Source organism: Macaca fascicularis, chromosome 7, assembly GCF_037993035.2.
Source record: "Macaca fascicularis isolate 582-1 chromosome 7, T2T-MFA8v1.1".
Taxonomy (NCBI): domain Eukaryota; kingdom Metazoa; phylum Chordata; class Mammalia; order Primates; family Cercopithecidae; genus Macaca; species Macaca fascicularis.
The window spans coordinates 160,476,449-160,489,620 of record NC_088381.1 but is presented as its reverse complement, the minus strand read 5'-3'; the positions used below and the strand labels follow the sequence as shown (position 1 = coordinate 160,489,620).

General features: G+C 43.7%; 1 protein-coding gene across 4 annotated transcripts in view; it reads right to left on the bottom strand.

The window, feature by feature from the left end:
- The window catches only part of SLC24A4 (solute carrier family 24 member 4), a 172,536-nt gene that overhangs the window by 8,972 nt on the left and 150,392 nt on the right, over window positions 1-13,172 (bottom strand). For all 4 annotated transcript variants that reach the window (XM_005562051.5, XM_005562053.5, XM_005562052.5 and 1 more), the window contains 2 exons: window positions 4,024-4,190; window positions 138-252 (listed from right to left, as the gene is read on the bottom strand). In XM_005562051.5, coding sequence (XP_005562108.3) covers window positions 138-252; window positions 4,024-4,190 — 282 coding nt within the window. The remainder of the gene's footprint in view (window positions 1-137; window positions 253-4,023; window positions 4,191-13,172) is intronic.

Here is a 13,172-nt window from a genome sequence, read left to right as displayed (position 1 = left end):
GTCACAGTTTTTCTCCATAGTAGGACTTGACAACTGCCAGTCATAAGAGCCACAACTTGGTCAACTATAAGTCAGGCAGGGACGAGGATGCAGCGGCCTGCACTGCATGACTGTGAGGGCTGGGGCATAATCCATACCTTGTCTCGCGACAATTAAGCTGGCCATGCAGTCTGGAACACTTGTCCCTGCTGCCAGGAAAGTAATGCCCATGATGACATCTGGGATCCCAAGTGTGTATCCAATAATAGTCACCTGCAGTATGGGGGTTGGAGACACAAACTCTCAAACAACAGTGTATGGACCGAGGAAATATTGCTAGTATTAGAGACACTGTAAGCGTAGGAAATGGTGATGTTGGAATTACTGGGGCTGCCTCTTTTAAAAACAAAACAAAACAAAACAACACTGAACTACGAGGCTAAGAAGCCAAAAGACAGAAGGATGGAAGGAAGGAAGGTCTTGAGTGTGCGCATACCATCCAGAGTGCTCAGGACCAGGGATGCCACATGAACCCTGCTTTACCCTGGACTTCATGCCCAGGCCCTCTGAGCCCTCTGACACTCAGGCTTCAGACACGGAAGCAGATTCAAGTCCAGGGCTCTGGGGGCTGGTTTTGGCTCTGCCCTATCTGCATGACTTTACAGAAGTCATTTCTTCTCTTTAGTCCTCAGTTTCTCCAACTGCACAAGTGTTCTGGGGAAATGGACAATCCATTTCCAAGGCCTCTCCCTTTTGATACTGACATTCAAGAATCATTCTTCCAAAGCCTTGGGGGTGAGAGATGTATTAATAAAAGGTGGGGGTGTAGGGGATGGACAGATGGGTCTTCACTGCTTGCTGGAGCCTCGCCAGGACATAGTGAAAGTAAGCGCAGGGTGCTCAGGCGGGTACGCCTTGCATAGGCAGAGATCAAGGCTACCATGGGCACTGCCTTCTTTACAGACTTTTACTGTCAAGGCCATTCTATTCCCCCAAACTGAGGCTATCTGAAGTTCAAACCCATAGGTAAGAGTGCCCCAGTAAAGTGGTTCCTGTGACCCCAGGACCCTGGTTTAAGAAACATGGGTGGGGTTTATACATCAAGGTGGTGGGGGTTGGAGTGTCCTGTCTCACTGATAATTAGCAGAACTGATTTAATCATATGGTTATTTTCTATAACTAGAGAAGAAATTCACATATTCATTAATTTGATCTTCCTGAGTCTCACACCCACTCAAATGTCATGAAATGCTTTTTTTTTTTTCACTTGTAATGTTGTTTTGGGAATACACTTCAGTAAGAGAAATCACTGGATCCTTTCTTTAAAATCTGAAGATGAACTGGCCTTTAATTCTATTCAGAAAATTTAAAAATTGCAAATCCAACTCACTTAAGGCACAGTTTTCATTCTCTGATTGTCATCTTTTTCTAGGGAAGTTTTTTTTTTTTTTTTTTTTTGACAGGATCTTGCTCTGCTCCATAGCCCAGGCTGGAGTACAGTGGATTGACCACGGCTCACTGTGGCCTCAACCTCTCAGGTTTAAGCAATCCTCCCATCACAGCCTCCTGAGTAGCTGCAACTACAGGTGCATGCCACCACGCCTGGCTAATTTTTTAATTTTTTGTAGACACAGGGTCTTGCTATGTTGCCCAGGTTGGTCTCGAACTCCTGGGCTCAAGTGATCCTCCTGCCTTGGCCTCCCAAAGTGCTGGGATTACAGGTGTGTAAGCCACCACACCCAGCCTCTAGGGAGTTTAGATAGTAACTAATTCCAACTCTTCTTCCTCATCCCCCATATGGAGTGGGCAATGGAGACTTTAATCTTCATCATGGAAGCATGGAAACAGCATTGCTGCATCTCATGGTGAAAATGGCTAATATTTACTGTTATGAGCAATCAGCCATGCTGCAAACTCAAATTGCAATACCTGAACAAGAGGAAGTAAGATTAGGTTGAAATTGGGTATAGTGTATGCAACACTAATTCAACACAAGAAAGGCACTATAAGAAATCGCACTGCTTAGTGGCCAAACTGTGTATTATTCCGTGATGCTTATGATCATCTGACTGTTACCAGATAATCACCCCTAATTGGCTGTTGGTTTCAATAAGTGGCTAACTACTGGATGCTTCTGACACGGTCTAACCAAACTGTTCTGGGCTGGGAGTAGTGTATGAAAGGGAGTGGTCAGGAGGGACATGAATGAGGTCCTGGGGGACTTGAATATTCAAGTGTTCCCATGTCCCGCATTCAGCTGAGCCAAGGCCAAGGTGTTCCAAGTGTGTGTGTCTGGGGCTGGGGCAGATGCTGGGGTCCTGAAGGCTTGGAGTTGTTCTGCCCCTCCTGAGTTACATGACTTGTTTCATTGACTAAAACACAATCAGAGTCCATTGTGGGCTTTCTTTTGGGATACAGAACTCTAAGCGGGTACCAGGAGAAAGGGAGAAAGGGAGCAGGCTGGGGGCAGTGCCTTCCACCAGCTGGTGTCTTGGGGAGGCTCTGCCACAGGGACAGGAGGGCTGCCGCACGAGTAGGTGTAAGGACACTCACAGAGGCTGGGGCAGGTCTCAGATCAGCCTGAGGAAGCATCTGAGATGAGGGAGGCGGCCAAAGGGTAGGATTTCAGGAAAGCACAGGCAAAATGGCTCCCATACACTGTTCAGAATCCCAGTAATGCTCTGGGAGGGATGGGGGAAGGTGTGATTGGGTTGCGGGGAGGGAAGAGACAGGATTGGCCAAATGCCTAGGAAGTGTTGGGCTCTCTTTTCATTCTCCCAATGGCCTTGTGAGAGCGATGATCACCCCACTTCATAGAGGGAGTCGCCAGCTTCCGTGGTTTGCAAGAGGTAGGACTAGGATTCAGCGCTGTTCTCATGTGATCCAGGATCCTTTGTTCCCCACTAAACGACACGGTTTCTCTGGAGTTAAGGGAAAGGTGGCCTCTTGGCCAGCATGGAACATTTACTGGCCCTGCTGTCTCTCACATCAAGATTTCTTGCCTTCTCTGCTGCTGGTGTCAGGCATTAGGAGGAGAACAAAGGGACTTGATGCTAATTACTAGGGTGTAAGGGGCTGAGAGTGAGTTTCACAATCAATAGAACTGCAGCCATGCTGGAACTGCTTCCCTCTCTTTGCTCCTGGGAATGAGGAGGAGAAGTGGGGACCCCATTAGGTGGTACACAGAAAGTGGGGAGGGAGGCTCCTGTGTGGCCTGACCCAGCCCAGCCCAGCTGATGAAAGGTTTATATGGGGACCTGTCCTGTGTGACCACAGGAGCTTATGAGGAGCTACACCAATGTCTCTCTGCCTGTAAAACTCCCATCCAATGAAATGTGAAAAGTCCAGTAGCAAACTGAGAGGCAGCTTACGGTAGTAGCTGAGATCATGGGCTTAGGAGATCAATACCTGGGTCCTAATCCTAACTCTAACACTCACTAACTGTGTAACCTTGGGGAAATTACTCAATTTCTCTATGCCTCGATTTCCCCCATTTGTTAGATGGGGATAATAACACCCATCCCTTGGGGTTGTTATGAGGATAAGGAAGAGTTTATGTGAAGGACTTAAACCAGCATCCAGCACATCAGTGCAGGGAGGAGCATTCCTGGGCAGGAGCATGGAACAAGCTGCCTTGTGTTCAACCTCATCTCCCTTGACTCCAGTCTCCTTCCTTCACATTCCCTCAGGACCCTGGAAACCAAGAGGACTTGGTGATCATCCACCTGTCATACTGCTCTGCCTGTAACACCAGAGTGATTTAGGCTGCCTAAATTAGCACTGTGATTTAGGCTGCCTGTGTGAAGGTTGGTCTCCTTCCCTCACACTCAAAGGCAGGCACTGTGCTGTGTGTCTGCATCCCGGGTACCTGGCTCAGAGTCATGCACGTCATTCAAACCCTTTTCTGCTGAGAAATACGCTGTGGTCAGTGAGGCCAGTGACTTGCCCAAAGGTGGCATAGCAGTACCTGTGGTTAGCCTTGAACTCAGTTCCCCACCTCTCCCTGGCTGTGCACACTGTCCACCCCCTGCTCCCGCCACTTACCAGCCACACCATGATATAGGAGAACACAGCAATCCACAGCGTGGCGGTGATGAAGGTGACCATGAAGAACTTCTCCCAGCGGGGCTTGCTGCAGTTGGGAATGGTGATGCACAGGAGGAAGATGAGGGGCCAGGTGAACACCCACTTGACCTTGTCCCCTCTGGCCTCTGCAGGGGGAAGGAGCAGAGCGAGAAAGGAGGGGGAGAGAAACACACTGGGTAACACACCTGCCAGTCTACCTGTCGGTTTAGTCTTCAAGCTAAATAAGAGAATGCCACCGATGTGACTCTAGGCAACTAACCTTGCAGAATCACAGAATTCCATAATGTCACCCTGGAAGTGGCAAGACAATTTAGTAAGTGCTTGTTGCTTGAATAACTTAAGTCATTCAAAATCCTTCATTTGACAGGACAAGGAAAGTGAGGCCCAGAGTGGGAACAGACTCACTCAGAGGAGCTGGAATGGGGATGTAAGTTATGGTTGGGCTTTGGAATCAGACAGCCCTGGACTGGAAGCCAAAGGACCTTGAGAATCCCAACTCTACTTCCTCCTCTGACAGTAATAGCTTACACGTAACAACAACGGGGCAGCAATAATCAACACATTCAGCATTTGCCATGTGCTGCGGGCACAGTGCTAAGTGCTTTGCATCTTATTGGTTTCTTCATGTGTTAAATGAGAAAGTTATCTCTTGGTTGTTGCAAGAATGATGTGACAGAGTGTACATAAAATACCCAGCACACGGGGCCTGGCACACAGCAGGTGCTTTGGAAATCTCAGCTCCTTTGTCCCAAGGTCATGTAGTCAAGACTGGTGCAAGACTAAACGTGTGCCCTGGCTGGCAGTCCAGATCTCACTGGCTCCTACCAAGGGAATCCAGAAACAATTCAATGGAGGAAAAGAGGCCTCATAAGCCATTGAGTGTAAGCATAGTTTCCTTAATAAGCCACTGAATATAGGTGTGCACATGCAGGTTAAAAACTGGCCTGCTCGTCAATGAAATGGTGGAGGAAGGACTTCTGCAATTTTTATTTTTTATAGAAGCTTTGAGAACAACAGCAAAAAATTGTCAGAATCAACTTTTTCAGAGCTCTGGAATTAACCTAAGGTTTGCAGCAATCCAGGGAATGTCTATTTAAAAAAAAAATCAGTTGGACCTTAGTAAGAACAGGGAACTCTGTGGAGTTTTAACTTTCCCAATTTTTACTCCTTCTTGCCAGGTCTGGAGTAGCCTTGAAATCTAGCAGCATGCAACCACATTGAAAAACAGCAGGCTAGCAGCCACCAGAGGAGGCAGAACAAGGTTGGAGGACCTCCCAAGTTCATTACCATAGAATTGTTATTATTTGACCTGTCTGATACTTTCCTAGAAGACTCCACTTTCAAGGCTGCCTTTATTTTACCAGAATCTGAGCTTACCCAGCGTGAATAACTTTTTTCTTGGATGTGTTTGTCGAAAACAATTAGAGGAAATTATTAAATCATGTTGCTGGAAGTGGCAGATGACAGCTGGGACAAGTAATAGGTTAACCAAAAAGCATAAAAGGAAAAGCTGGGGAACGAGACATCCATAGTGGGCTTTGAAAAGCCCCTAGATATCTCTGGGAATCTAACAGACCATGAGCATGCACAGGGCTGTGCCCAGGGTTCTTCACATGCTCAGGAAAGACTCGAGACTGCTGTAAGCTTTCACCTCTGCCTAACTGAGGCTCTGTGCAAATAAGAAGGAAAGGCTACTGCAGAGTTGTGAACTACCCGCCCAAGTGTTGGAGGCATGCCCCAAAATACATAGAGTCCCTTGGCAAAGACTGAGAGAATGACTGGATCCAGGAACCTAGGGAAGTCTCTGTCTAATCATTAGCTGACCTCTAGGCTAACCTAGCAGAGACTTCAGTGGCCACACACAACAAAGAACATGAATTTTACACAATTAGTTTAGAAAAGTCACTAAACAAGCAATAATAATAAAGAGTAACAACCACAAACCCTAGAACAGGAGACAATCTCCTGTTCTCCAACCACAATGGAACAGAATTAGAAACCAATAACAGAAGGAAAACTGGAAAATTCACTAATACAAGAGAAATGCAATAACATACTCCTAAATAAAGGGTCAAAGAAGAAAGCACAAAAAAATTAGAAAATACTTTGAGATGAATCAAAAAAAGTAACATACTAAAACTTATGGGATATAGTGAAAACAGTACTTAGAGAGGAATGTATAGCTGTAAAATACCTATATTAAAAAAGGGAAAGATCTCAAATCAATGACCAAACCTTTCTCCTTAAGAAAAATAAAAGAAGAGCAGAAAATGAAGTCCAAAGAAAGCAGAGGGAAGGAACAGAAAATCAAGGTTAGAGTGAAAATAAATGAAATAGAAAATAAAAAACAATACAAAGAATCAAAGAAATTGAAAGTTGCCTCTTTGAAAAGATCAATACAATTGACAAACCTTTAGCTAGACTGACCAAGAAAAAAAGAGAGAAGACTCACATTACCAAAATCAGGAACAAAACAAGGACATCACTATAAACATTACAGAAATAAAACAAACTATTACGGAATACTGCAAACAATTCTAACAGACAAAATTCTACAAAGGTACAAACTACCAAAATTGACCCAGAAAGGAATAGAAAATCTGAAGAGACTTAAAACAAGATTGAAACAGCAATTAAAAATTTTACTTAACAATTAAGATTGAAAGCTATTACAACCCTCCCCTCCCCACCTCACTGCAAAATCAGGAACAAGATGAAGATATCTGCTCTTACTCCTTCAGCATTGAACTAGAGATTATAGCCAAGAAAATTAGGCAAGAAAAATAAGTAAAAGTGATTCAGATTGGAAAGGAAGAAGTAAAACTATCCCTATTTGTAGATGACATGATCTTGCATATAGAAAACTCTAAGGAACCCATAAAAAACTATTAGAACTAATAAACAAGTTCAGCCAATTTGTAAGATATGTAATAAATACACAAAATTCAGTTGTGTTTTATATATTAACAATCCAAAAATAAAATTAAGAAAGCAATTCCACGTACAATGCCATCAAAAATTTTAAAGACCTAACATTTATGCAACAAGAGTAGTAGAGGATTTGTATGCTGAAAACTACCAAACATCACTGGAAGAAATTAAAGAAGACCTAAATAAATGAGAAGAAATTCTGTTTATGAATTGGAAGGCTTAAAATGGTAAAGACGGTAATATTCCCCAAACTTATGTATACATTCAATGCAATCCCTATCAAAATCCCAGGTAGCTGAGCAGAAATTGACAAGCTGAGCCTAAAATTCATATGAAAATATAAGGAACCCCAAATAGCCAAAGCAATCTTGAAGAAAAAAATGAAAGCTGGGAAATTTACACACTGTGATTTTAAAACTTAGTACAAAGCTACAGTAATCAGGAGAGACTGCTACTGGAAGAATGAAATAAAATTCTGAGTCCAGAAATAAACCCAGATATTTAAGTGTTTATTTATGGACTCGACATTTACTGGCATAAGAATGGAATAAAATTTTGAATCCAGAAATAAACCCAGGCATTTAATATCTTGATATTTGACACGAGTATCAAGACAATTCAATAGGAAAACAATAATCTTTTCAACAAATGATGCAGAGACAGCTGGATACCCATAGGCAAAAGAATGAAACTGGTGCTTTATCTTATACCATGCACAAAAATTAAATAAGAAATGATTAAGACCTAAATATAAGAGCAACAACTATAAAACAACATGAGCACAACTCTTTATGGCCTTGAATTGGGCAATGATTTCTTAAATGACACCAAAATCACAAGCAACAAAAGAATAAGTAAATTATATTTTATCAAAATTAAAAACTTTTGTGATTCACAGAATACTATTAAGAAAGTGAGGCTGGGGCTGGGCGTAGTGGCTTATGTCTGTAATCTCAGCACTTTGGAAGGCCAAGATGGGCAGATCACCTGAGGTTGGGAGTTCAAGACCAGCCTGGCCAACATGGTGAAACCCTGTCTCTACTAAAAATACAAAAATTAGCCGGGTGTGGTGGTGCACACCTGTAATCCCAGCTACTTGGGAGGTTGAAGCAGGATAATCACTTGAACCCAGAAGGCAGAGGTCATAGTGAGCTGAGATCACACCACTGCACTCCAGCCTGGGAGACAGAGCAAGGCTGTGTCAAGAAAGAAGAAAGAAAGAAAGAGAGAAAGAGAGAAAGAGAGAAAGGGAGGAAGGGAGGAAGGGAGGAAAGAAAGAGAAAAGCTGGGCACAGTGGCTCATGCCTATAATCCTGCGCTTTGAGAGGCCAAGGCGGGAGGACTGGTTGAGGCCAGGAGTTCAAGACCAGCCTGGGCAACATAGTGAGACCTCATCTCTACAAAAATACAAAAACTAGCTGGGCATGATGGCCTTTTAGTCTCAGCTACTTGGGAGGCTGAGGTGGGAGGACTGCTCTAGCCTGGGAGTTAGAGGCTGCAGTGAGCTGTGATTGCCATTGCACTGGGCAACAGAGTGTGGTCTTGTCTGGAAAAACAAAACAACAACAACAACAACGAAAAAAAGGAAAAGATAGACTGTGAAAATACTATCTATTAAACGGAAAAAACTTATTTTGCAAATAATATATCTGATAAGGGTCTATTGTACAAAATATATAAAGAACTCTTACTACTCGACAATTTAAAAAACCCAATTTTCTTAAAAAAGGCAAAGTGTTTGGACAGTTCTCCAAAGAAAATGGTCATTAGGAAAATGTAACTCAAGACGATTTCACAGCCACAAGTATTACTAGAATAAAAAAGATAAATAACAAGCATTGGTGAGGGTGTGGGAAAATAGGGACCTTCATACATTGCTGATAGGAATGTAAAATGGTTCAGCTGCTTTGGAAAACAGTCTGACAGTTTCTCAAAGAGTTTGACCCAGAAATTCTACTCCTAGTTCTACCCAAAAGGAATGAAAACATATGTCCACACAAAAACTTTTACTCAAATGTTCACAGCAGTATTATTTATAATAGCAAAAAATGAAAACAACCCAAATATTAACCAAGTGATGAATGGATAAACAAAATGTGGTATATAAATACAAAGGAATATTATTCAGCCATAAAAAGGAACACAGTACTGATACATGATACCACATGGACAAATCTTGTAAACACTACACAAAGTGAAAGAAGTCAGACACAAAAGGCCATATATTGTTAGATTCCATTTATATAAAATGTCAAGAATAGGAAATTCATAGAGACGGAAAGTAGATTAGTGGTTGCCAGGGGATAAAAGAGAAGAGGAATGGGCAATCATGCTTGTGGGACTATGAAAGTGGGATAATAAAAATATTCTAGAATTACATATTGGTGATGGCTGTGCAGCTCTGTGAATATAGCAAAAATCACGAATTACAGTTTATGAGGGTGAATTTTATGGCATATACATTATATCTCAATTTTAAAATTTGCAAAGTAGACTGGCACTAGCTGTGTTTGCTCTGTAATATTTGTGCTAGAATCTTCCTAAATCATTGAAAGTACTTTACTAAAAAAAAAAAAATCAGCTGCTTATAATAATTAGCCAAGAGAATATGGTTAGCTTGAAATCAGCAAATCCATCGATCTCTTTCTAGATCTTTCTCTATATACACCTTTCTGTAGCTTACAGTCCCTGTACAAATGGCCAAAAGTTTTCCTGCCTTGATTGGTTTGTCCAAAATTCCAGGCTCTTCTCCTGTGAGTCCACATCCCAACTCATCTAGGTTGCTGAGGAAGGCCTAGGGCATTTCTAGAATTGACCGAAAACTCCATATGTAGAGGAAGAATTCGCTTTGGGGAATTGTAACCCTGGACACTTCAGTGCCCAGGAACGTCTTTGAGGGTATATACAAATGCCACAGCAGAAGGATAATGCTCTCATGTTCCCAGACACCAAATTGCATGAGGTGTTTGTCTTTTTCTTGCCTGGTATGGGTTTTGCATCGGTTTCAACATCCACCCCCATCTGGCCCCACCCTAGTGGCCAGTGTCATGGCCCACCGTTGTTCCCTAAGAAACAATGCTTCAACCGACCCATTCTATTGCTGTGCTTTTCAATTATTGGATGAGATCCAGGAGAGGATGGTGAAATCAATTTAGTGAAGGGCAACTAGCATTTTCTTTTTTTAAAAAAAGTAGAAAATAGAGTTCCTGTACATAGTGAGAGTTCAATATTATTCTGGGAAACTGGTTTCCTTTTTATATTTCCAGGTATGTGTATAAAATATTCCTGTAGGTCACGGTCATGGTGTGGAAACCTTCCATGGTGCTCGTGCTGGTCTCTGTTTCATTGCTAGTGCTGTGCAATCCTCTCAACCCTCAGCCTTCCATCCATTTGGTCTCTCTTCAGCCTCCCCAATGTTCTGACTCTTCTGAAAAGCCGTTAACCCCACCAGCCCATGGTGACCTCTCCCTTCTGTAAATTCTTTGCTTTTTAAGAATTTATGAATTATTGAAACTCTACCCAAGTTGACCCATAGCCTTACTGCTTGAATCTGCCATCTCTACCTCTCCTGGCTGGGTTGCAAGCATAGCTGGTAACAGCTCCTGGTGCCTTCTGCACCAGTGTGGACCATACAATTAGCAGGAGGTGGTATTCTAACCGCCTGCTCTGCATAATTGGGTGTTTTGTTTACTGCCATGTTACCTAATTGTTCTGCATTTTGAAGCCCAGTGCTCAAAGGCCGAAAACAAGGCAAACAATGGTAAAGCTCTGGCATCTGATTTGGTTCAAATCCAGTTGACTAGCTCATCAGCTGTGGGTCACTGGGCCAGCAGTCCCCATGAAACTCATTTCCTTACTGTAAAATGGGGGGTGACAACAGTACACGGGGGACTTGGGAATATGATACTATTTGTCAATAGGAGGTCACAGAAGAGTCTCAGTAAATGGCACATCTTACCATTACTATCAGGGCCATATATCAATACAGACACAGTTTCAGATATAGGCTGGGTGCAGTGGCTCACACCTGTAATCCTAGTGCTTTGGGAGGCCAAGGCAGGTGGATCACTTGAGGTCAGGAGTTTGAGACCAGCCTGGCCAACTGGTGAAACCCCATCTCTACTGAAAAAAAAAAATATATATATATATGTAGGCCGGGTGTGGTGGCTCACGCCTGTAATCCCAACACTTTGGAAGGCCGAGGTGGGTGGATCACCTGAGGTTGGGAGTTTGAGACCAGCCTGACCCACAGGAAGAAACCCCATCTCTACTAAAAATACAGAATTAGCTGGGCTTGGTGGCGCATGCCTATAATCCCAGCTACTTGGGAAGGCTGAGGCAGGAGAATCCCTTGAACCTGGGAGGCAGAGGTTGTGGTGAGCCGAGATCGTGCCATTGCACTCCAGCCTGGGCAACAAGAGCAAAACTCCATCTCAAAAAAAAAAAAAAATACACACACACACACACACACACACACACACACACACACACACACACATATATACATACACATATACATATACACAAAAATTAGCCGGGCGTGGTGGTGGTGGGTGCCTGTAATCCCAGCTACTTGGGAGGCTGAGGCAGGAGAATCTCTTGAACCCAGGAGGTGGAGGTTGCAGTGAGCCGAGATCACACCATTGCACTCCAGCCTGGGCGATAGAGCGAGACTCTGTCTCAAACGAAAACAACAACAAAACAAATATGGCATGGAGTTGTCAGCCCAAAGCTCTCAATGTCTGGCTTGGAAGAAAGTCACTTGTATGAGTTCTGAAGCTAGACTGGAAGCCCCTTGCAGGCAAGCGCCTGCTGGATTCTTGCACGGCTGTGGAAGACAGCAGAGCCCCCAGCCCAGCCCCTGACCCATGGCACTACTCAACACATATTAAATGCATGGGAGGCTACAAGGGCTCCCTCAGAATCAGGAAAAGATCATCTGAACATAACATGTTTTTAAAACCCCACATAATGAATGTGATCATCACCATTTGAAAGCTCATTAGCAGCAAGGAAGCCCCAAATATTATGCTGATAAAGTTAGATATTTCCTGAACTTATGCCAAGGGACAAGATGACCAGGAAACATGACTGGAATGGAAAAGTTAAGAGAACCCAGTTGCACTCGATCAAGGTAAAGAGGTATGGACAGCCTTGAAAACTGTCCCAGCCTTTGATGGTGCCTACAGAGGTGCGTGGGTACAAGAGTCCTGATTCAGTAAGAATCCCAGGACACCTCTGGCAGAACCAGCCCAGCTCCCCTGATGAGGGGATATTTTCTCCCAGGCACGTTTGTGCTCCTGCCTGTGACTAGCCCAAGGGTAGTTCTAATCAGACTGAGTCAGTCAGAGCCTGTCCCTGAGGATGCTGAAATTGGAACCAATTTCAACATGTGCATGTGGCTAAAACTGTGAAATCAGGAGAGGAGAGGCAGAGGCAGCAGGTCTGAGGGGCAGGAGATGAATGAGGGACAGAGATGAGCATGGGGAGATAGGGGCTGTCCAATCACGTTTCCTGGTTCCAGTTGTCCTCAGACTCATCCACACCTCTGCCCTGGCTCCAGGAAACACCTCTGTATGTTTCTCATAAAGTCCCCTTTCCTACTGAAACCAAGATCTAGCTAATTTTTGATACTTGTAACCAGAGAGTCCTAAGCAATAGAGTTATGAAGACAGAAACAGCAGGGCAGCAGAGAGAGGCTTTTCAATCCGCGCTAGCCAAGAGCATCTTGCTCCTTGGTTTAATTCTGAGCTCATCATGCAACCTCCTGCCCCAGGATTCAGTCTCCCGAGCAGACTTGCCCACCAGGCTGGGCCTTGGCCGCCTCATCCTCCAAATGAGAGACTGAGACTAAACCAGTTGTTCTCAAAACCAACTGAACAGCCACATCACCTGGGGGGCTTGTTCACACACAGATTTCTGAGTCCTAGCAACATACTGAAGGTTCTGCTTTCAAGTCTTCAAGTCCTAAGTTCATGCTCAAATGCACACTCTTTGCCAAACCCACATCTAACGTGTTTTTAAATGCAGCCAGAATTTGTTTTAATCGGGTATGGTGAGACACAGAGGTATAGAAATGATGGTCATGGAAAAAAAAAAAAGGTTTTGTACTCACAAAGACTAGAAACAGGAGGCAAGGTGTGCCGCATGGGGCCACATGAGGAAGCACCAGTGCT